This window comes from Bos javanicus, chromosome 4 (genome assembly GCF_032452875.1).
Source record: "Bos javanicus breed banteng chromosome 4, ARS-OSU_banteng_1.0, whole genome shotgun sequence".
Lineage (NCBI taxonomy): Eukaryota > Metazoa > Chordata > Mammalia > Artiodactyla > Bovidae > Bos > Bos javanicus.
The window spans coordinates 77,818,295-77,842,212 of NC_083871.1; the positions used below are offsets into that span (position 1 = coordinate 77,818,295).

Below are 23,918 nucleotides of genomic sequence, written 5' to 3' on the forward strand. Positions count from 1 at the left end.
CCTCTCCTGGCTGGTCAGGATGGCAAGTGGTCAGTGATACATCTGCCAGTGAGCTTGGTTTATTGGTGTGGCCTGGGCAAGTGGTTGAGAAGTCTGCCCTGGGGCTTGCTCGTCCAGCCCCATCCCAGTCCTGCAGCGGAGAAGCAGGTGACCCTGGCTCTTAGGTCTCCATCACATTCATGCCCCCTCCTGGCAGAACCCACACCGGGGGGCCTTCCCTGTGCTGATGGCCGCGGAGCGGGTCAGGGCAGTGTGACTACTGGTGCGAGCTCGTGCGTTGGCAGACCTGTTCTCAGAAGTCCCCAAAGTTCACTGTGTAGGTCTCAACTGTGGTGAAGGGGAAGTCTGGGCCCGTGACCATCTCTCCTTCCCCCTCCTCCCCTTCCTCCTCCTCAGGCCCCAGCTCTGTCCCAAACTCCGTCACCACCTCCGTGTAGGTCTCCGTCTCCGTCTCCGTCTCCGTCTCCGTTTCCGATTCCTCCCAATTGACTGTGGTCTCTGGTAGAAACTGCCAGGGCCCCAGTGTAGAACTTGGGGCTGGGGAGGGGGCAAGGTCGGCAGTGGGGAGCAGTGTTGGAGTGGGAGGGGGCGATGTGGGGGTCGTGGCCGGGCTCGTGGTGGCATTGAGGCGTCGGAGCCGCATCTGTTCGCGCATGCGCAACCGATACTGCAGGCGGCGGCGTTGCATGCGCCTCTGCTGGGGGGTCATGGGGCGCGATGGGTCGATGCGTGGGATGGGCCGGTTCCCGTTCATGGCCATGATCTCACGGATGCGCTTCCAGTTGGAGCGAGCCAAGATGAAATTGCACTGAGTGGCCCCAATGTCATAATCCACGTTGCAGGTCTTCGAGCTTGGGGTGTAGCCCTCCGCGTGGGCCGTCACGCGGTACTCACCAGGGTTCAGGATACGCCAGTAATCGCCACCACTGGCTGCAGAGGGAGGATGGGTTTGGCTATCTAGGAGTCCCCCCTCCCTCCCAGGCCCCACCTCTGTCTGAGAAACCTGCAGCCCCTCCAGCCCTCCCTCTGGTCAGGATCCAGAGGAGCAGGGACTTCCTGGGCAGGGCAGGCCAGACTTGTTTTGCCAAGGGCATGCATAGGTTTGGTCCCCCATCTTGGGAAGTGGGGTATAGTTGTACATTTGTGTACCTGTCTTCACTCCGTGGTTAATGCCACTCACGGAGATGGTGGCATTGGCTATCGGGATGCCTTGCTCATCTGTCACAACCCCCTTGATGCCACGGTGAACCTGCAGGGAGGAGGCAAGGTGGTGTCTACATGGCCTCCCCCCAGGCTGTTTCCCTGTCCTGTCCAGGAGGTCCCCCAGCCCTTCACCAGCCTCTCCCCAAATGCTGCCCCACCCCTCCGCCAGTCCCCACGGTGGCCCCCACACCTGCTCCATGAAGGTGAGCAGAGCTTCTTTGTTGTTCTCCCACTCTCGGGGCAGCTCGCTCTCATGAGGGAACTTATCACAGCCCAGGAAGATGGAGAGCTCCAGGCAGTTGGTGTGCAGGTAGCTGAAGTCGTTGATAGCTGGGCGGGGCAGACACAGAGCCGCAGTCACCCCTGCCCATGCCAAATGCCCCACCACAGACCCTCCCAGGCCAACTCACTCCCAGAGCGGGGTTTCCACTTGGCCCCATTGACGATGCCCATGCCACCAGTGTAGTCCTGTGCTTGGCATCCTCCCCTGTAGGGCTCAGTCATGGTGAGGTGGGTAGAGGCGAAGGAGATGGCCAGCCAGCGGAAGATGGCGTGGTCTGGGGTCTCCTGGGCCTCAGATACCTCTTCTTCATCCTCTCCCCGGGCGGCTGCCATGGCCGCAGCCAGAAGCTGCTCCTGGCTGGGTGTGCGGGCCATATCATAGGGGTAGGACACAAGCCGCTCGCCACCGTTCAGGTTTGCCCCCAGCACGAAGGGGTTCTTCTCCATCCAGGCAATGATGGCCCGGACCTCCGTGGATACCTGGGGGTGGCCAGGGGAGAGGTCTGGTCCACAGCCTCCATTATCTGCCATGCAGACCCCTCAGCAGTACTCACATCCCGTTGGTCCCTCGGAGACCCTGCAGTCTCAGCACCTGGGCTCAGTCTCCCTCAACCCACCCCCAAGTCCCAAGCTCTACCGGGACTTGCCCCCAGGCCCTATTGGCCAGGCTGTGGCCTCACCGTGGCATCTGGAGAGAGGTAGCGTTCAGGGATGGGCAGGTTATTGTTGGGCACCCGGTAGGGGACCCATTTCCTCTCCTCAGCTCCCCAGAGCACCGAGTTGAGATCCGGGAAGTCCTCATAGATGTCAAAGCCCTCCTCCGTCCACAAACCCAGTGCCCAGTTCCCAAACTCTGAGCCCTGGGGAAGCCGGGAAAGAGGGGGTCAGCATCAGCAGCCCATTCCCAGCCCTGCCCCACCAGGCCCCACCCTGACCCCCTTCCCTCCACCCACCATCTGCGCTGCCACCTCGTAGCCGTCAGGGTTCAGCGAGGGCACTAGGTGGATGCGCGTGTCCTGCACCAGGCTGCGTACGCGTGGGTTCCCATCGCGGTATTCGCGGCACAGGTATTGCATGAGTAGGAGCAGCAGCTCTCGGCCCAGCACCTCATTGCCGTGGATACCAGCTGTGTAGCGGAACTCAGGCTCCCCTGTGAGGGTAGGAACCTCAGCAACCAGCCAGCCTCCTGAGGCCTGAGGCTCAGGGGATCTGAGGAAGGACCCAAACCGGCCTCATTCCCAGGAGACTGGGAGTGGCTGAGGCTTGCAGGGCCCAGGAGGGGCTCCAAAGACACAGGTGAGAGGTGGTGAGCTGGCAACATCAACAGTGCAGGCTCAGCTGCAATACCGGGCCTTGCCTCTATCTGTTGGGCTTGGGGAGGACCAGGCTTCCAGGGGGTCCTGGGGGCTGCAGGGGCCCTCACCCAGCTCGTGATCCCCGGGATTGTCCGAGATCTCCATGGCATAGATCTTGAGCCCTCGCGAGCTCTTCCCCAGGCTGTATGTGCGGGTGATCGTGGGGCACTGCTCGTTCACCACCTTCATCAGCTGGGTGCCAGAAAAGACAGGGAGTTACACAGCCTGCCCCCTGCCCCCAACCCACCCCCAGTGACCATGCCTCTCCCACGGCCCTGTCTGTTCTGTGGGGAAGCACCTGTTAGCCCTGAGCCCAGTGCCTGGACAGGACCCCAGCCTCAGGACAAGCACCCCACCTGCCGCATGTCTTTGTAGTTGTGGTGCCGGAAGTCCAGGTCATCGGTGGTCACCACCTCGTTCTGCGCGTAGTAGCTGTGGACAGCTGCAGAGAAGGCAGGACCTTGAGCAGTCCACCTGCCAGCCCACCCCAGGTTGCCCCAGCCACCCGTCCGTGCCCCTGCCAGCCCCAGGCACTCACGGGACACGGGGCACCCCAGCACCTCCAGGCGCATGCACAGGCTGCCGTTCCAGGTGAGTGGGTAGATGCGGATGAAACGGGCCACTACCGGCTCCGGGAGCTCGCTCAGCACGGGCGTGTCCTTATCCACGTTCCCGTGGAAGGTCTGGGAAGAGGCAGGCCTAAGAGCAGCCCCCAACCCCGGCGGAGACCCACCTGTGGCCCAGACGAGGAGGGTAGAGCCAAGGGCTCAGGTGCCCACCATTTCCTCGTAGCCGTTGGTGTACATCACCCACGTCTGGCTGTCGTTGCTGAAGCCCACGAAGAAGGAGGTCACAAAGTCGTCACTGGGGGGCAGATGGTGGTCAGGGCAAGGCTGCTCTCCCCACCCCAGGCTAAGGCCCAGGCCTTCAAGCGGCCTGAGCCCTCTCTTCTGAGCCCAAGAACCCAGAGCTAGCACATGTGGGGCTAGCTGGGGGTCTAGAGAGGCTGCCATGCCTGCTGCATGGCTGTGGGTGGTTGCTTTGCTCATCTGGACTCAGGGAGCTGACAGGCCATAACCAAGGAGAGGGGGTGGGGGCCCTGGAGAACCCACCAGACGGTTCTGAACGGGACTCAGAGCCATGTCTGGAGCCACCCATCCCTACCGAGTGCCTGTGAGCCCGGCAGACGTACTGGATGCTGGAGTCGCGGCCCTGGGTGATGACGCCTGTGAACTTGGTGGTCCTTCTCGTGTCCACCTCTATCCACTGGGTCTGGGAGTCATCCTCAGCACACCACGCCCCATCGTAGTAGTCGTCCTCAGTGTCGCCAGCCTGTCAGGGACAGCAGGGAGGCTGAGCGTGCAGGGGGCCCCTACGCAGCGGGGAGAAGGGCCCAATCTGACACCCACCTGCATGTTGAGCCGGCCTCGCTGTGCACCCAGGCCGTGGCGCAGCATGGAGGAGGCCCGGATCTGGTTGTCCTCAATGCGGTGTGACTCCATCCCGATGGGGGGGCACTCTGGAGACACGGCACCCCAGGCTAGTGGCCCATTGGCTCCACCCCTCCATCGGTCCCTCCCTTCACCAAACCCAGAATGGAGGATCCCAGTACCCACTTCCCCTCACGTCAGGAGGTGCCAGTTAGGGCAGCTCCACCCCAGCCCATACTTCCCCTCCTTGGGCCTCAGGTTCCACCTCCGGGGAATGTGCTGAGGATGCCAGGTGCCAAGGGGCCATGAGGCCTACATGAAATCACAGGGGCGACCACCCCAGGGCCTGACCCGTCACAGGCATTGTCTGTATCAGGGCCATCTGCACACCTGCCTTGTGCCCCGAGCTCTGTCCCTGGGGTCAGGCCCAGGGCAGACACTCCAGGGTCTCTCCCTTTTGCACCACAGGACTTTAAGAGCAGGAGAGAGTCCTGGAGGCCTAGAGTGCCAGCAGGAAATCTGGGTTTGGGACTCGCATGTGGCCTTGGATGGGTCACTTCTCCCATCATGCTTACCCAGCTGCTATTGCCCCGCCCCACAGCCCTCATACCCACCCTACAGCCCCCACACATACCCACAGCCCCCACCACACCCCTGTCCCCATATCCATCCTGCAACCCCTCCAACCCCCGCTGTCCTTACACACCCTAGCCTCTGCACCCCTCACTCACTGATTTTCTCTACTGGAGCCCACTCCTCCTCTGACTCCTCACCCTTCCGGGGCCCTGGGGGGCAACAAAGGGAGGAGGCAGTGATAAGGGTCCCAGAGCATCTGGGAGTCTGGCTGGCCTCTCGCAAGGACCCATGCTGTGTAGGCTGAGCCCCCAGCCCCCAGAGACACACCTTTGGGGTCCTTGCCCTTCTCCACAGTCCATTTGTCATCTGTCTCCTCTTCCTTGGGGCCGCTGCCCTCCTTTTTGGGTTTCTCTGAAGGATGGAAGGTGGGAGGGTCCTGTTGGCTTAGCCCCGGAGTTCAGGAGGCAGGTGTTGTGGGGGTCAGGCCTGCACTGGGGGCTGGCCCAGGGGTGGGGACAGTCTGGGTCCACTCACTCAGCTCTTCCTTCTCTTCATCTGTTTCCAGGCCAGTGTCGGGCTTCTGGGGCTTGGGAGGCCGGAAGTAATAGTCCACTGTGGGGAGGGAGAGTCCTGATGAGAAGGCCTGAGGCTGGTCCCAGGACCCCACCCCAGGAGCTCCCAGCCAGGTTCACAGGAGCCCAGTGGGCAAGATGAGGAAGGGAATGGAGTCCAAAGGGACCGTGCAGGAGGGAGAGGAAGGCGGCAGCTTTGAAGGGAAGAAAGTCCCGAGGGGTGAGGGGTGGCTAGGACCGGCGGAGCTCAGGAGGGTCAGAGAGTGACACCCACGGAGCTGAGGAAGAATAGGCCAGAACAGAGGGCAACAGGGAAGAGCTAAGTTCAGGAGCCAGGAAGACCAGCCTGATGGAAGAGATCAGATGAGGGCAGGCAGCTTGGAGGGGGTGGCGGGGACAGTGGGGTTGGTAAGGTCACTGCCACCAAGCTGGAGATACAGGTGGCTTGGCTTTGGGATGCAGCTGTGGCAGGCGGGGGGCCCTGGGCACTCACTGTCATCGTAGTTGGGGATCACGTAGCCGTCCTCATAGTTGGGGAGCAGCGGGGGTGGCAGGGGCTTCAGAGGTGGCGGCTCTGTGGAGGTGGGAGGCAGGGGTGGGCCAGAGCCCCCTCTCCTGGCACCCCCACCCCAAGTCTGCCCACATCCTACCGATCTTCTCCTCTGGGGCCTCAAAGCCCCGCCCAGGCGGCTCAGCCTTCTCCTCAGGGCGCTCAGGCCAGGGCCTCTCTGGTCTTCTTCTGCTGGGGGGTGGCCTGGGCTGCTTCTGGCGGCGGATGTATTCAACTAGGGCAGAGGGTGGGCTCTGAGCCGGGCCAAGGTCAGGGAAGGTGGGGCCTCCGAGTGGACTATCATAAACCCGGGCAAGGGGTCAGGATCTAGCTGGGGAGGCAGGGCAGGTGGGCCTCCCTGACGGTGGACCCTACTCACAGTCCTCGTAGTCTTCCCGCTCTATCTGGTCATTGTAGTCCAGCGTGGGCTGCTCCGTCTCCTCCTCTGGCTCTGGGGGAGAGTGCTTGTGGCCACCTCGTGGAAGATACTCCCTGATGCCCCCACCTAGCCCCACCCTGGAAACCCAGCAGGCCAAGGTGATTGGTCCCTTGAGGCCAGGTGGCTGGTGCCCACTCACCAGGCTGGTGCTCCACGTCGGTCTCTTCTCCTGGACCCCCCCAGGGATCTGGGAGGGGTCCACCTGCAACACAGACCCCAGGGGCATGTGGATGGGAGGCCTACCCTGACCACTGGCTCCAAAGCAAGGCTCCACAAGACCTGGGCCCTGCTGACACCCTCTGAACAGCTCACTCCCAGGGAGGCCTGGGCTGCTTGGGCCCTTAGCGCCCTGCTGGCACTTCTGGAGGGACAGAGAGCTGGATAGTTTTCTGGGGAATCCAGGCACCGCTGTCTGGGAGGATCTGCTGTCCCAGCAGGGGGGTACCCTGCAGGCTCACAGCCCAGTAACACATGGGCAGGTGGCTCTTGGGGGGCTCAAGGGTCAGAGCCCAGGACCGTGGAGAGCTAGCCCCACCCACGAGGCCACCAAACACTCCCTCCCCAGGGAAGGAGTGGTACTGTGGGAGCCTCAGCTGAATTGCTGTGTCCATGACAACAATGAGGCCCCAGCACCCATCTGGTCTGAGGGTCTGCAAGAGGCAGGGACTCAGGGACCCACCCTCACCACCACCCCTCTGCAGCCCAGAAGGTCAGAGCCGCTGAACCCCAGAAGAGCCCAGTACACACCTCCCTCCTGGGGTAGTTCCTCGTGGTCAGGGCTGAGGAGTGGGGGCAGTGGCCATTGCGGGCTTTCAGAGGGGGTTGGGATGGAGAGCTTCTTCCCAGCTAGAGGCCTCTTGGTGGCCTTGGGGGGCTTCTCCTTGGGCTTCTTGGTGGCCTTGGGGGGCTTCTCCTTGGGGGGCTTCTCCTTGGGGGGCTTCTCCTTGGGCTGCTTCTCCTTGGGCTTCTTGGTGGCTTTGGGTGGCTTTTCCTTGGGCTTCTTGGTGGCTTTGGGAGGTTTCTCCTTGGGTGGCTTCTCCTTGGGTTTTTTGGGAGGCCTAGAGGACCCCTCCGGGGGCTGCTTGGTCGCCTTGGGGCTTTTGTCCTTCTTCCCTTTCTTCCCTTTGTCTTTAGCTTTTCCCGGAGGCACTGTTCAAGATGCACATTCAGGTCAAATCAATGAAGAGCTCCCTCTATGCCCTAGGTATCCCACGCAAGGTGGGCAAAGGGGCTGTTGGTAGTTCTGTGTTTCCCAAATCAAGGAAACTGAGAGGTTAAGCCACTTGTGGTCATGGAAGAGCTGGGGTTGGAACCCAGGCTTTCTGTCTGCGAGACATGTTATCACCACCACACCTTGGCCTGGTTGGCTCAGCTTCTCAGGAGCAGGCCCTCATCCTCCCATCTGCCCAAGAAGCACCTCACAATCCACTCTTTCTCCACATGGCCCCTTGGCCAGTCAGGGCTCACTATTCTGTGCTGGTCATGGAAAGAGCAGAGGGTGACTAAGCCACCAGGCCTGAAGGAGCACCCAGTCTGAAGGGAGAGGCAGTCTCATTCCTCTCACACAAAGTAAAGGGCATGGGCCTGGGGCCCCCCTGGAGCTAGAAAAGCTTCACAGAAAAGGGATACGCATGCATGATCCCCCGTCCAGGACTAAGGAGCCTGGGGCAGGTTGGAAGCCATAACCACAGGGTATCCTAGGGCCATGCAGAGGCCAGAGGGACAGGCAAGTACTGCAGATGCCTGCCCATCTCAGAGTCTGGGGGAGGGAGGGAGCAAGGGCAGGGCCTGGGGTTGCCTGTAGGAATCTTCCAGGACCCTGAGCAAATGCCGCTGAAAATATAATGGAGTTGTGGGGGCCACGTGACTGAAATACAGGAAAATCTACAAAATGCAGACAGCCAGGAGAAACAGAGCTGCCCCAGCAGCAAGCAAGAGGCCGGGACAGCAATCCTGGAATGGAGAGGGGTGCTGAGACGGGTCCCAGAACCCATCCCCCGGGGTGGGGGAGGAGCCAGGAAAGATCTAGAGCAGGACAAAGGGGAGGGGCTGCTGACCTCAGGAATGATGGATGGTGCCTTGGAAGTCTCCTGGGAGAGAGATCAGCAAGACCCTTGCCCACCTTCCAGAAGGTCATGATAAACAGCTAAGATTTATTGACAACTGATTATATAAGAGGCACTAGGCTAAATGCTTTGGTGATGTATCACCTCATTTAATCCTCACAATAACCCTGGATCACTGCCCGCTGCTCCTGGAAGCCTTGAGGAGACAGAAGGTCTTCTGCAGCCCCTTCCCTGCCTCTGTACTCCTGGAGTAGGAGGCCAGGCAGCAGAGTGCTGGGGATCCTTCCCAGGGGAGGCTGGATGCTGGGTCTCTGGCAGTGGTGTGGCACAGACAGTGTGTGCCACAATCAGGCTGAGTGGCCCCATTGAGACAGCAGGGCCCATCACCTTCACACTACCCTGGGGAGAGGGCTGCCGAGTCCCCTGTTAGCTCGAGTCTAGTCCCTCCAGGGGTTTGCGGGCTGTGCAACAGGGACTGGGAGGACCCAATCCACTGGGTAGCGGACCTGCTGGATGTGTCCCCAACCTCAGAGGGCTACCAGCCAGCGCTGACCTCTGCCTGGCACACTGTCCCGCCAGACATCTGGGCTCTCTTGTGCCTTACGGATCCATTCCTCACGCTGGGCAGACTGGACATCGGCCAAACCCTACCGAGGCCCGCCATTCTCACCTGTGGTGCACGGCTGTCCGGGCGGCCCCCCATCACGCCAAGGGCCACCCCTACCCAAAGCTCTTACCCTCTTCGGCCACCCCCGGACGCGCCCCCGGCTTGCCCCCTGTCTGGGGTTTGCGGGCGGGAAGGGTGGGTTCAGGGGGCGGTGGGGCCTCCACGTCGTCCTCCCGGGGCTCGGACTCCAGCTCGGACAGGAAGCCCTCGAGGAACTCCTCGATCTCGTCGTCGGTCAGCACCGTCTGCGGGCGCCCCCCGGGGCACAGCGCTAGCAGCACCAGGAGGCAGCCGAGCAGGGGTGCCCCGAGCAGGGCCGCCATGGTCACAGCACACACTGGGAGGCAGGGGCGCTGGGGAGGGGGCTCCGGGGGAGAGGTGCGGGGAGGGGGGTCCTGGGAGGGGCGGGCAGGGGACTCCGGAGCGGCGGGGGTTGTTAGGGGAGGGGTGGGGGGTGATCCGGGGAGGGGCGGGTGGGAGGATTAGGGGTGGGTAGGGGACTCCGGCTTGCGGCGCGGGGGTGCTCCGGGCCAGGCAGTGACTCAGGGGTCGGTGGGGGCTCAGGGATGGTCAGGGGGCTCCAAGGCGCTGGCGGCGGCTGGGAGCTCAGGTCCCGCGTGGCGCGCTCCCGCGCGGACCGCCTTCTCCAAAGCGCCAGTGGCGGCCGGGGCGGGGGCGCCGGGGCTTCCGGAGCCGGCTCCCCCCACCCGGGGGGAAGGAGGAGGAGGAGGAGGAGCCGGGCGTGGACGGAGGGGCTGCGGGGGGGCTGAGCAGTCCAGGCGCCGCGCGCGCTTGGCACTTCCCGAAGTGGGAACTGCGGGCGGTGTCCCGGACCTGGGCCCCGCGCCTAGGAAGGAAGGCCCAGGGGAAGGAGGGTTGGAGGGATTGTGAGGTCCTGAGGGTGCTAGTGGCAGGGCTCCGACGCCCCTGCCCAGCTCTGTCTGCAATACCACCTCCAAGCCAGATGGGAACTGGAGGCGGTGCCCCAGGGATGCCCCAGAGCCTGCTGGAGGTGAGCGGGAACCCTGAGAGCAGAGCTAAGCTATGGATTCTGGCCTCGGGGACCTTACCCCCTCTACAGACCCGCAGGAGAGTCCCAACCCATCCTTTCCTGTCTCTGGAGTCTTCAATCAGACATTCAGCTAACCCCTTAGGTCCATGAGAGCCCGTTCCTATGCTGGCCCTCAGGGAGACACCACACTTTGGGAATTCACTGTAGCCAGGGACAGGTGCAAAACTGCCCTGAGGACGGGCTAACTGCTCTGTTGGAAGTAGGATCCCCCATTTAAGATTGCCTCTCCCTTCCGACGATACTGACATACAAGGACAAGTTTGGAGGGGAGTCAGAGATGGAGCAAGGAAGGAGGAGATGCCTTTCACATTTTATTAAATTGTATGCATCATTCATAGAAATGGGCTGTCAGGGGCATGGAGGGACTCAGCCCGGACACAGCAATTTCTATACAAGTTCAGGGCGTTCTTGCCCTCTCCTGAACTCCCAGCAGCAAAGGGAGGGACCCCAGATTAAGAACCCCAGAAAGGAGGCAGGAGGCAGCAGATAAGACACTACTCCTGAGGACGTGCACCAGCTGAGAGAGTTGGTGGGTGCAAAGCTGTGTGCTGGAACCTGCCATGGGAACAGATCACTCACCACCTGAATCGGAGCCACAGATGTTTTCGGGCAGACCTCTTCCCCTATAGTTTCTTTTACTGTTTCCTTGGTGAACATTGCTTGACCTCTAGGGATACACTGTTTTCCCAAAAGCTGACATCCCAACAAGGACAAACAGGCATTCCTCTCTTTCCTCTTACCAGATCCCAGTTTTTTAAAACTGTGTTTCCTGTGCCTCCATCTATCGCATTGATTGCGGGGGTGGGGGGGGGGGGGGGTGGGGTTGTGGTACATAGATGGGTTAGTCAGACAATCCCAGATCGATTAGTAATGTCTGCCATGGGTGCCATGTGCTGCCATGCGTGCCTGGTATTTCCACGTGGCTTCTCAAAGGGCAAGTGTTGGCTGGCTTCAGATGGGTATGACACCCAAGGCCAGAGCTCCCAGAACATTCCTCCTTGATGGGATAAGGAAGCAAGAAAAGTACACCTGGAGCCTATGGGACAAGTTTAGCAGCACTCAGCCCTGAACCAAGGTTGTCTGTCTCAGGAGGCCCTGAGATGATGAACAGGAGGCAGCCGAGGAGCGCTGTGGGGGCTGCAGGCTCAGCCCCGAACTGGGGGCAGGGGCAGGACCCAGGGGGCTCTGCCTTCTCTCACCTCTTTCTTCCAAGGCCCTCCCTTCACTCCCAGCTCCTGTCGCTTCCCTGAGGAGACCAAGGCCACCCACCTGGGCTCTCGGAGCACGCCTCACCCCCACCCCTAGTCAGGCCTCCTTGTCCCTGTGCTGACCCTGCCCTGCTGTCCTGGCAGAGTAGGATGGAGCAAGCTCTTACCCATAAATGTCCTCTGCGAGCCTCTGAATCATCGTTCTCGAAACTTCTGTCTTGGAATTTGTTCTGTGGCCCCCAGTTGAGTGTGTCCAGTAGGGAGGCCCGAGGCTCAGGGGAGGGGGCAGCTCTAGAACGTCACTTCCCTGGGAACAGCTCCCAAGTTCAGCTGGCTCACACATGGATCAGATTTGAGCTCCACATCCTCTGCCAGGGAAAATAGAAGCCATAAGAAAATTAAAAAGAAATAAAGAGAAACTTTTCCTCAGCCACAGTGAGTCACCGACAGGAACATGAGCAAGGACTTGTGGGAAGCTGGGCCCTGGAGTGGGGAGGCAGGGGGCTGGGGGCCCTCCCCGCCTCCCTTGAGGGTCTGGGCAGGTGAGGGGGGTGGTGACTGCTGTCTGTGCCAGGCCTGTATCTCCCCTCAGGGAGCAGGGCTGGGACTCCACTCAGCTTTCAGACCTGCACTCAGGAAGTCGCGCAGACCTGGGCCCATGAGGAGACGCCTGTCTGCTGAGGAGCCCTGTCATCTAAGCCAAACTCCCCAAGGGCAGCAGCCCAGGCCAGGAAGAGGCAGGCCAAGAGGTGGGAGGCTTGATGTCTCCTGTGGCTGCCACTCACCCTCCTGGGGTCCAGCGCCCCTTGCCAGCAGGTGGGGCATCTGTATCCAGGTCCAAGGATTCTCCTGAGCTAGTCTGGGAGTCTGCCAGACATCTTGGGCCCCCCACTGCCCCCCACCTCCAGCTTCCTATGGAGAAGCCTGGGCCTTTCCCTCGGGCACAGTGAGGCCTGCCCTAGGGGCCACAACAGGACTGGACTTGACAGGCAGAGGCAAAGTGATGTCTCACCCTGGTGGACCTATCCTTGCTGCTTCCAGAGTGGGGAGGGGGCATTCTGGGGGCAGCTGACATGGGCTGGGGAGGGAGGGAGATGGTATGCGTAAAGTTTTCTTGCAGCCTTGTGAAGGTCAGGCTGGTGGAGCCCACAGATGCCATGGTGGGGAGAGGAAGAGGTGTGGCCTGTGCTCTCAAGCTCTGACCAGACTGGGGTGGGTCCTGTTTAGCTCATGGGCCAAGAGCTCACCTCTGAGAGCCATTGAGAAAGGCCATTGTAGGAGGGCTGCCTGCCAGGGTGGGAGGGCCCCAGGAGAGAGACTGGGATGGGGTGCAGGGTGCTGCCACCTTGGGTCAGGAGCAGGGACACTCCAGAGGTGTGTAGCAAGGTCCATCTGGGAGGAATGGTGCAATGAGGAGGCCCTGTGGGTTGCAGTGAAGGGCAGGAGGGGGTGGACATGTAGGCAAAGCTGTCATGTTGGGGCACCAGGGCCATTTGGCCCCTTTCAGTAATGCCCCCAGCGGGGTGGGGAGCCAGAAGCTCCCACATTGGGAGGGGGTGAGGAGGTGGAGCAGAGATGGGAAGGAATGGAACCCACCCTCTTCCCACTATGGTAGGGTCATTCATACAGGGGTAGGGAAATCACTGTAGGGCGGGGGCTTGCCTTGTTAATCTTTCAGATGCGACAGCTTCCTGGGTGAGAAGAGGGACCCAGGATGGACCTGGGGCAGGGGGAGAGGGCTTTCTTGCTTCCTCCAGCTCATCTCAGAAGCCACTATTAAAACTATGACCTTGAATAACTTGATTTTCTCAGGCTGTAAGTTGAGGGGGTGACTCCATGACCACTAGCAGCTCCCCACCCCTGATTGGAAGGGTCTCCCATTCAGACAGTCCATGTCTAGCAAGATTAGCATCTGTCTTTGCACATCAGACAATTTGGACCTCGAGGCAAGTCTGGCCGGAGCCTCGGGAAGAATGAGGATCAGTTCCTTCCTAGGGTGGATCCCAGGTGACCTTGACCCCATTCCCCCCACCACAAGACCTCAGAGTTCCTGTCCTACAAACCTGGTGACCACACCCTCCCCACGAGATGGGGAGACAATGGAGTGGTTCCATCCAAGCCACTCTCCACATCCAGGGAAGTTAGGAGTCCCTAGAGGAGGATGCCCCAAGCCGTGAGTCTATTCTAACAGTCTCAGCAGAGTCTCTGCCCCAAGGGGCACCATGTCTCAGCTTCCTGAGTGCCTGAAAAGATGTCCCCAGGCCATCCTGCCAGGATCGCTAGCCATGTCAGCAGCAGAACTGCCTCATCCCAAGTCACTGTGGCCAGAAGGTCTGTGATCTCATCACCCTCCACCTCCCAGTCCCCACCCCACCACAGCACCAGCCCCTCCACTCTGGGTCCCCAGCAATCTGAGCACGTGACTGTGGGTGTGTGTCCCTGACTGCAGCTCATGTGTTCACTGGGCAGGTCTCCACAGAGCTTTCAACAAGGTCCAGGCCTGAGTGTGGCCCGGAGACCCGACAATTGTGGAGGTAGCCTTCCTCTGAAGACGTTCAGGTCAGAGGGATCAGGATGTGAGTGACTAGACTCCCCGGAACAGAGGGCACAGGGGTGGACATTGACCCCCAGGGATATGGAGCTCTGCCTGGTGAGTGAAAGGGAAGGGAGCTCCTTGTGGGAGAGGTTCTGCTTCTCCAGGCTCAGACTCCTTACATCGGTAACCCATGTCTTGGGCCCCAGCACGTGGGCAGTGGACTGGATTTCAATTCTTGTGGCGCACGCGCAGCAGCTTTCCCCGTATTCATGTGAGGAAACTCGGGCTCAGGGGGAAGAGACATGTCCTCATCAGTGATGGTATGTCTGTGAGGCCAGACTGAATGCTCTTTCCCTTCAGTTTATATAGTCTCTGGCACCAGGCCACAGGGCCACGGGGCCACCAGCCCATCCTGCTGAGACTCGAGCATCACCAGGAGCCACCCTAGTGCCTCAGCCTGAGCAGAGTTGGGAAACTCACCTGCCAAAAGGACCAGTATGTCGCAGTTCTAACTGGGGCAGCCTCAGAGCACCAGGAGGTTTGGGTCCCCAAGGCAGCAGCTCAGACACAGGCCAGCTGGCCAGAATGACGGGGACCAAGGAGGCGTGAAACTGGATGGCTCAGGAAGCATGGTGTCTGGACCTTAGGCACCAGGATCAAGCACCAGGCCCTCCCAGTCTCCTGGAGTCCTGAGTCTGCCTCCAGGGACCAAGGAAGAAGGACCCAGGCCCACCCAGTCTCTCTGCTCCTCCCTCTCGGGGGGGGCGGGGGGGGGGGCCTGGAAACGCCCTCTGTCTGCAGTCTGGATGTTACCAGGGGATAAATCTGCTCAGGCTCACCAGGAGGGTGGTTCCCAGAGCCAGGGGACCCGGGGTCTCCCAGACAGTGTCTAGTCGTCCGCACAACTGGCCGAATGATTTTCTTGGTTTCCGACAACTTGAAAACCACATGTGATTTTCCACAGTCCTGTGCCCCCGCCCAGCTCCCCAGGCCCGGACTGCTGAGTGAGCAGAGTTCACCAGAATTCCTTCCACTCACCACAGGACCCAGCCTCCGGGAGACTGGGGGGTCACCACAGCCGCAGGGGGGCTGAGGAGCTGAAGGGGCGGGAGGCGGGGGGGCCTCCAGTGCCTGAGTAATTCTGCAGCCCGCAGACTGGGATGAGGGTGAGGGTGTCATGTGACCATCAGCCAGGCCTGTTCGGTTCCAAACAGGCTCTAGTGGAAAAAAGTATGTGGATCGTTCCTCCCACCTTCATCTAAATTGACTCCCAATGGATTAAAGATGCAGATGTTGACAAAGACACCATCAAAGTAGCAAAAGAAAACATAGGAATCTGTGCTTATATTTTCGTGGGGGAAGTCTTTCCAAGTAGAAACTGTAGGAGGTGGAGAATTTTGGTTGCATAAAAGCTCTAGAGTTCTGTTCAAAATATCCTGAAAGTGAAGTTAAAAGGCAGGCAAAACACTGGAAATATACCTGCAACCCCGAGATCAGAAAGAAAAACATTTTAGGAGCTGTCCGTGGCCTCAGAGTTTCTCTCCAAGCCTCAGTTTCTCTCCTCTGTACAGTGGGATAATATTAATTCTATCACTCCCTTGTGAAAAGGGCACAAGGATTCATTGAAATAAATCTAGAAAGCTGGGGCTGAAAAGTACTAACTCTTCAATAAAGGGAAGCCATTCTTATTTATTTTTTATTTTTTTGGCTGTGCTGGGTCTTCGTTGCTGCGTGGGCTTTTCCTAGTTGTGCGTGGGGGTTACTCTCTAGCCCCCACTTGTGACACTCGGGCTTCTCGTTGCGGTGGTTTCTCCTGTCGTGGAACACAGGCTCTAGGGTGTGTGGGCTTCAGTAATTGCAGCACAGGGGCTCAGTAGGTACAGCTTTCAGGCTCTAGAGCACAGGCTCAGTAGTTGTGGTGCGTGGGCTTAGTTGTTGTGCAGCATGTGGGATCTTCCTGGATCAAGGATCTAATTCGTGGACTGATAGGTGGATTCTTTACCACTGAGCCACTAGGGAAGCCCCATTTTTTTTTTTTTTTTACATTTTTAAAGCTAATTTGACCTTGTTTCCTTTATTATTATTATTTTGGCTGAGCTGCATTTGGGATCTTAGTTCCTCAACAAGGGATCAAGCTTGCACCCTCTGGAGTGGAAGTCTAGAGTCTTAACCACTGGACTTCGAGGGAAATCCAACCTTGCTACCATTTTCACGAGTGAGCCCCGAGACATAGGCAGTTCACAAAAGAAGAAACATAAGTGGCCAGTAAACATATGCAAACATGTTGACCTCACACAAAAAAATATGCAAATGCAAATTAAAATACACTGAGGACTACTTTTCCAATATCAAATTCACAAAGATTAAAACCCTCCTGGTGGAGGCAGTACCGGGTAATCAAACGCTGTCATTTAGGATCATTTGTTACAAAGAACAGAAACTCACTATGATGGCTAACTTTGTGTGTCCCCTGATTGGGCTAGTGAAAGTGAAAGTTGCTCAGTCGTGTCTGACTCTTTGACTGAGAGTCTGACTCTCTGACTCTTTTTTCGAGTCTATAGTCCATGGACTCCTCTAGGCCAGAATACTGGAGTGGGTAGCCTTTCCCTTCTCCAGGGGATGTTCCCAACCCAGGAATTGAATCAGGGTTTCCTGCATTGCAGGTGGATTCTTTACCAACTGAGCTATCAGGGAAGAGATGTCCAGATCGCTGGTGAATCTTTATTCCTAGATGTGTCTGTGAGGCTACTTCCGAAAGAGAGTTGCCGAACTAAATCAGTGAACTGAGAACAGCAGATGGCCCTCCCCAGGGGTGGGCGGCCCCAGTCTCTGCTTGAACTGTGACATCCATCTCCTGCCTTTGGACATCGGCTTTCCTGGTTCTTGAGCCTTTGGGTTTGTGCTAAACTGCACCACCGGCTCTCCTGGGCTTCCAGCTCACAGATAGCAGACTAAAGACTCCCTAATCATGTGACCCAATCTTTCATTGTAAGTCTCTCTCTGTATATGTCCTTGGAGGAGGGCACAGCAACCCACTCAGTATTCTTGCCTGGAGAATCCACATGGACAGTGGCGCCTGGTGTGCTACCGTCCATAATGTTGCAGAATCGATCACTACTGAAGCGACTTAACACACACGCTCTGTATATTTATCCTGTGGGTTCTGTTTCTAGGGGGAAACCTGACCAATACAGCCCCTAAAGCAGCTGAGCCCCAACAGGCTATCATCCCACAGGTGCCTGGTAGGATGGAGGGCCTCTGAGTCCCTCTGCAGCTCAGCACCCCTCCACATCCAAGAACTTGTCTGGACTTCAGCTCGATGCATTTGCCAGAGGGGTCTCAGACCAGGCAATGGGACTCTACCCTGTGCCTTATTCCAATCAGCTGCTGGAGGGATTGGCCATGTGCCAGCCACCTCCCAAGGAGCCATGAGAGGATTCCAGGGCTGGATAGGCCCTGGGATCATCTTCTTGGGAAGCTGGATGCCAGCCTTATAAACAAGCATGTGACCCAACATCTGCAACCCTCCCCCACATCGAGGACAGACTCTCCTGCCCTGAGGTACACTGTGACCTCAAGGTGCAAGGAGCCTGTGGCTCTGGAGGTGAGGAGCCTGAGATGTCCAACCTGTCCACAGGGACACTCGGGAATGAGATGCTGCTTTAGCCCCTGAGAAAGCCTCCCCTGCCCTCCTCCCCAGACCAATACAACACATTCCTGATTTAGTGGGAGGAAATCCCACCAACACCATGAGCACGTCCTGCCGTGGGGTATGTATTGCTGTTCTTTCTGCATGCAGTGCCCTTCCCTCAGACATCATATCATACCTTTGGGCCTTTATCCAGCTTCCCACATGGCTACTTTATTTCTGACACTTTGACCCATTAGGCTATACTGATGGTGCTAATGGCTCCAGCTAAGCAGCCTTCCTTTGCCCTGTGCCCTGTAACTTTGTAGGAACCTCCCACTCTGACTACAGGCATGGCCCTGGGATGACTTTGGTCAGTCAGGCAGGGACAAACTCAGTCCAAGGAGAGGCTTGAAAAAAATGCTTGTGGCATCCCCTCTCCTCTCTTCCAAACTTCCAGAACCGTGTGAGCACACCTGGGCTGTCCTGCTGAAGGACAAGACCCCAGGGGGCCAAGCTGGGACCATGCAAGACAGGCTGCCACAGGCTGGACACAAGAGGGAGACCAGCAAGAGCAGCCAAGCTGGGCTCAGATGGGAAGAGTTGCCCAAACAGCCGGCAGGCAGGTGAGCTAATAAATGTGATTGTTTTAATCTGCTGAGTTGGGTGGTTGGTTACTCAACAATAGCTAACACTTATCTCAGATGTTTATTATTGTTCTCCCTACCAGCACTGCCAGTGTCACAAGACCAGGGGATCGGGGGCTGTGACATTTACTACGACAGCTCTCTGGCATGCAGAGGCCCTGAGTAAATATCTGTTAAATGGCTAAATGTAGGATAAATACCTTAACAGGATCTTGTGAGACAGACAACAGTCCTGGAAGTAGTCAGAACTGAGTAGGGAAAGAGGGTAGTACTGGCACTGGTGAGGAGCACGGCAGTGGGTCAACACCAAATAGGCCTCGATAACTGATGTAATCCTGTCTTCAAGATGAAGACCAGTCCAGAGTCCCTTTCTTTTCATTTTGTTGTGCCTCCATTTTCTGCATCTGGCTTCCATGTCATGGTACAAAGCAGCTGCTTGAGATCCAGCCATCATTGCATCATCCCAGCCAGCAGAAAGGAATAGTAGAGCACAGTTTCTTCCTTTAAGAACTTTTTCTAGAAGCTCACACAAAGCTCCAAGTTCATTCCATTGGCCTTGGCCAGATCTCAGTCATGCGCCACACCCAGCTACAAGGGAAGCCAAAAAGTGTAGTCTTTTTCTGATTACCATGTGCCAGCTAAATGCCAGGAGTTCTGTTACTAAATAAGAATGAGACAATAGACACTGAGGAACAACAAAGTCTTTGCTACAGATGATATTATTTTCACTTTTGTGTCTGATAAGATTATCAAGATCTTAGAAAGGTGTTTTTAAAAAAAAGTAGTATCTGGTAGAAGGTGTAAAAGCTGAAACCCCAAGAAAGTATAAGAATAAGAAACACATCATAGTATTAGCCATTTTATAATCTTTTTGTGTGTAAGGTAGTCACATTCTTGCATGTTTGTCTGCAGACCTGAGCCAGAAGCCCAGCCAACAAAAACAAGAAGTAGTGACAAGCTCTGTAGGAGGAAGAGGACCCTCAGCAGCCATGTCCCCAGCTCCACAGCTCCTGCCATTAGCATGAAGAGCCAGAATGTCCCCAAAGCCCCTATTGTGCCCAGAGTTCTTAGTGCTGGAACTCATAGCTGCCCTCTTGACCCTGCTGCCTTCCTCTTAATAACCAAGCTCCTTGAAGAAGTTGTTCACACTCATTGCTCCACTTCCTCAGTTCTAGGCAGCTGTTCCTGCACCTGGCACTCTCACCAAGCCTCGGGGATCGCCCTACCCCTGCGCCTCGAGATGCTACACCCCAAAATTAGTCTGTGCCCCTCACAGGGCAGGGCTGCAATGGGCCCCAAGTGCATGTACTGGGCTGGACACCCAGCAGTCCTGCTGACCTCATGGCCAGGTCTGAAGTCCTGCCAGCTGTGGGCCATCAGAAACAGGGGTGAGGATGGGGAAGTCTCAGGGTAACTCCCCTGCAACCCTTGCACCCTAGTGGGTGAGAGCCCTGGGCTCTCCCACCCAGAGCATCTGGCCTCACTGCTGCTGGCTTTGTGTCTATCAAAAACTCTTCTTATTACAAATCTCTTTATCATGCAAGTGGTGTGTGCTCATTGTATAAAAACTAGAAAACACAAGTAGGCAAAATAACAAACTATGATATGTTTTATTGAATTTCAAACCCTCTCATCCTCCAGAGAGAACAAGTAAGTTTGTGACACAGATTCATCTGGGAGTTTTGGAAGCACAAAGATCAGGAGTTCTGTGATGGAGCTAAGGCTCTCCGGGTCACATCTGTGAAATGATAGAAAAAAATATGTATTGGTCTCTGCCCTGGGTTCCTGGTGCAGAGTTCCTAAATCCCTTGGAATTTCCTGAGTGATAAGAACACTAGGAGCGTTTCTTGTTCAAATATTTCATCTTTGAACCCAGTTCATGACACAGAGCTCATAATCCCTTGGAATTTACTGGCAGAAAGAAGGATCTTTTTGTTCTAATTTAGTGACTCTGAGTGGCTTCCTGGATGGCTTCAGGATCAGGGCTGGTCACCAGAGAGACCAAGCCATGATTAGGAGCTTGGCACTTTTGGCCCTGTCCCCTATCATCTGGGTAGAGGAGTGGGCTGGAGATTGAGTTGTTGGTTGATCATGCTCATGTGATGAAGGCCCCTATATAAAAATCCCTAGATGGGGTTCAGAGAGCTTCTGGTTGGTGAACACATTCATATGAGGGGGCTCACCCCAGCTCCATGGAGACAGAATCTCCAGTGCTCAGGACACTTCTGGACCCCAACCTATCTATTTCTTCATCTGGCTGTTCATTCATATCCTTCAATATCCTTTGTGATAAAATGGTAATTTAGTAGTCTCCAGTCCTGTGAGCTGTTGTAACAAATTACCAAACTGGAGGAGGGGATGATGGGAACTCCAACTAATAGCCAATCAGTCAGAAGCACAGGTTGAGGGAGGAGATAAATGGGCCCCAGGCTGGACAGCTTCTCCCCTGTGGACAGAAGCTCCATAATAGCAGAAACTGCGTAAAAGCAGGATGATGGAGAAGGCTGAGCTCTGCCCAGATAAGAGATAGAAGACCACATATTCATCCTTCTAAAAGTTGAGGAGACCTCCCTGAATACACATGTGCAGAAAGACTCCTTGGAGGTCAAAAAGGGAGGGCATGACACCTCATAGTAAGTGATGTCAACCACCCATAAGCCTCTTCACTAGACTCCATCTTGGCTAAGGGATGAGCACGCACACATGAGCAGACCCTGAGATATACCAAATACGGCCACAGAACCATGCAAATCAAAACCAGGCAAAAGAAACCTGGAAGAAATGCCCCCAAAAGTGATTCAAACCACCATGAGGGTGCAAATGTCTCAGCATGCATGTATGTCTATCCACACATGCTGTACTCTTTCCCTCCTAATAAACACTTTACTTGTTTTACTACTTTCTGTCTTTGTGGCAGTTCTTTTCTGCAAAGCTGAAGAGCCAGAGCCTTGTTACTAGGTCTAGTGGATAGGATTCGGTGCTCTCACCGCCATGACTTGACCTCAATCTCTGGCTGGGAACCAAAACCCCCACTTCAAGTCATTGCAGGCCAGGCCACTCAAGATCAAAGTGACAACCTGGATCTAAGATTGGCATCTGAATTGTGTGTGTGTGTGTTGGGGGGGAGGGGTTCTGCACTAACCCTAGTCAGTGTCAGAACTGAGTTAAACTTAGGACACCCAACTGGTGCTGGAGAATTGCTGGGTGTGGAAAATCCATGGCAAGTGTCAAAGTGTCATGTGAGAGTAAAGGAGAACACAGGAGTGTTTTTCCAAGACAGCATCCCAAAGCTATTGTTCACTAGCTGTGCAAACTCTGGCAAGTCACTTGACCTCTCTGTGTCTTTCTCTTCTCCCCAGCAAGATGGGGACATGGATGTCGTCTGCGGACAAGAATGTCCTGGGCCTGAATGAGCTGACACGTGTAAAGGGCTTAGATCTGCTCCTGGCAGAGCACTGATCTCATCCCGTATAAGCTCATGTGCTTAAAAAACATTTTATTATTGAAATTTCAAACACATGCAGAAGTGGAGAGATGATGTGCTGAACTTCCCGCCTACCTCCGGCATCAAAATTCTCAACTCCAGGCCCATCTTGTTTCATCTGAGTCCTCCCCTTTCCCCCACCTTAATTTTGAAGCATATCCCAGACATCATGTGATTTCACCAGGAAATATTTTACTGTGTGCTTATGAAAGAAAGAACTCTTCCTGCCTGCCTCTTGTTCTCTCTCTCTCTCCTGCTCTAACATAACCAATGCTACACGTGATTACTCTCAACCACATTTCTTTTAATATACAATGTTAATATCAAGCAGGGTATATATTTTCTGATTGCAGCATACTTTTTATTTGATATGGATCATTTATAAAGTCTGTATTGAATTTGTTACAATATTGCTTCTGTTTTATGTTGTTGTTGTTGTGTGTTTTTTTTTGGCTGCAAGGCATGTGAAATCTTAGTTCCCCAATGAGGGATCAAACCTGTGCCCCCTGCACTGAAAAGGGAAGTCTTAACAACTAGACGTCCAGGGAAGTCCCCTATGTTTCAGTTTTTACACTTTACTTAGAATTGGGATCCAAATGAGGCCCATGTGCTGTGATTGACCAATGTTTCTTAAATCTATCAGTTTGTATTCAGTCTGAACATTAGCCCTGGGAAGAAGGGCACCTTGTTACTCCCGCTTACAGATGAGCAAGTTATGACCAACCTAGGCAGCATATTCAAAGCAGAGACATTACTTTGCCAACAAAGGTCCATCTAGTCAAGGCTATGGTTTTTCCTGTGGTCATGTATGGATGTGAGAGTCGGACTGTGAAAAAGGCTGAGCGCCAAAGAATTGATGCTTTTGAACTGTGGTGTTGGAGAAGACTCTTGAGAGTCCCTTGGACTGCAAGGAGATTCAACCAGTCCATTCTGGAGATCAGCCCTGGGATTTCTTTGGAAGGAATGATGCTAAAGCTGAAACTCCAGTACTTTGGCCACCTCATGCGAAGAGTTGACTCATTGGAAAAGACTCTGATGCTGGGAGGGATTGGGGGCAAGAGGAGAAGGGGATGACAGAGGATGAGATGGCTGGATGGCATCACTGACTCGATGGACGTGAGTCTGAGTGAACTCTGGGAGTTGGTGATGGACAGGGAGGCCTGGCGTGCTGCGATTCATGGGGTTGCAAAGAGTCGGACACGACTGAGCAACTGAACTGAACTGAACAGATGAGCAGACTGGGGCTTAGGTTGATTAAGTGACCTAAATAACTGGTGACTGAAGCCACACACCACCCTGAAGAGGATGGATGATGAAGGGCATCTGAGAAGAGACGAGGGCAGGACCAACCTGCCATCACCACCAGAATTGGGTCAACCCCAGGCACCTAGTCACGCCTCGGTCCTCATCTCAGGTGACCCTCCAGGCATCTGATAGAATCGCTCATACCTTCTGCTGTGAAAGCCTTTCCATTTGACACCACCTTACCCAGTTCCCCCTGCCCCACCCCTTGCCCTGGGGGACAGTCTCTAACCTCTAATTTGGGGGAATCCAGGGTTCAGTGCTTGCATGTCTTCTATATCTGGTAACCTCCTGGCCCCCAGCAATCCCTAATTTGTAGCTATAGACCTCACCCCTCCCGGGGTGCTGGCCGCAGCTGTCAGACTGGAATCCTCACCTCTGTTTCTACTGAATTTTAGAGGACCTGGTCTGCAGCCCCACTCCAGAGCTCCCCACAGGCTGTCCCATCTCAGGACATGGAACAAGTCTCTCCTCTTTGTCTCTGACTGTCAGATCTGACCCGCTGACCAGGTTGGTCTGTTCTACTCACACGCTTCAGCCTGGTCCAGTCACTCCACCTCCACCCCACCTGGATCAGAGGGGTCTCCTGGCTTCCTGCCTTGCCCCTCAGTTTGCTCTCCAGACAGCAGCGGGGGCAGAGTGGTCTTGTGAAAGCTGAGTGGGATCACATTCCCCTGTGCTCCAAGTTCTAAGTAGAAGTCAGTCCTGTCAGTTGCTGATGGGCCTCCCTTCCCGTCCCACCCCTGTTCACTCTGTCTGGCCACTCAGCTCTTTGCTCTTATTCCTAAGTGCCCAGTAAATACCCCTCTTCTTGTAATTCTTCCTGACTCATGTTGAGTCAGAGTTGGTTGGACCAATGAACTCAAAGTGCATGTGTGCTAAGTTTCTTCAGTTGGGTCCG

At 56.1% G+C, this 23,918-nt stretch overlaps 1 protein-coding gene across 2 annotated transcripts; it reads right to left on the reverse strand.

Moving 5' to 3' along the window:
- Positions 1-37: 37 nt before the first annotated feature.
- AEBP1 (AE binding protein 1) lies at positions 38-14,544 on the reverse strand. 2 transcript variants are annotated; one of them, XM_061414463.1, is made up of 23 exons: positions 14,437-14,544; positions 11,588-11,788; positions 9,211-9,987; positions 7,155-7,556; positions 6,547-6,609; positions 6,348-6,419; positions 6,069-6,203; positions 5,912-5,992; positions 5,381-5,458; positions 5,174-5,257; positions 5,002-5,055; positions 4,250-4,359; positions 4,033-4,172; positions 3,620-3,704; positions 3,379-3,523; positions 3,197-3,282; positions 2,909-3,032; positions 2,439-2,635; positions 2,166-2,345; positions 1,614-1,965; positions 1,394-1,533; positions 1,150-1,249; positions 38-930 (listed from the first exon to the last, which is right to left on the reverse strand). In XM_061414463.1, exons 3-23 carry the CDS (start codon positions 9,461-9,463, stop codon positions 293-295), a joined length of 3,519 nt encoding a protein of 1,172 aa, XP_061270447.1. In that variant the 5' UTR covers positions 9,464-9,987; positions 11,588-11,788; positions 14,437-14,544; the 3' UTR covers positions 38-292. The 2 variants fall into 2 exon arrangements, with proteins under 2 accessions (XP_061270447.1, XP_061270446.1); XM_061414462.1 differs by lacking the exons at positions 11,588-11,788; positions 14,437-14,544 and having other exon boundaries at positions 9,211-10,000.
- Between the last annotated feature and the right edge of the window lie 9,374 nt (positions 14,545-23,918).

Coding starts and splice junctions, on each gene's coding strand:
- AEBP1 (XM_061414463.1), bottom strand. CDS start 9,463: ATGGCGGCCCTGCTCGGGGCACCCCTGCTCGGCTGCCTCCTGGTGCTG. Junction 6,204..6,347: donor GCGGGAAGACTACGAGGACT/GTGAGTAGGGTC, acceptor CCTCTGCCCTAG/TTGAATACATCCGCCGCCAG. Junction 1,534..1,613: donor GTGGAAACCCCGCTCTGGGA/GTGAGTTGGCCT, acceptor TGCCCCGCCCAG/CTATCAACGACTTCAGCTAC.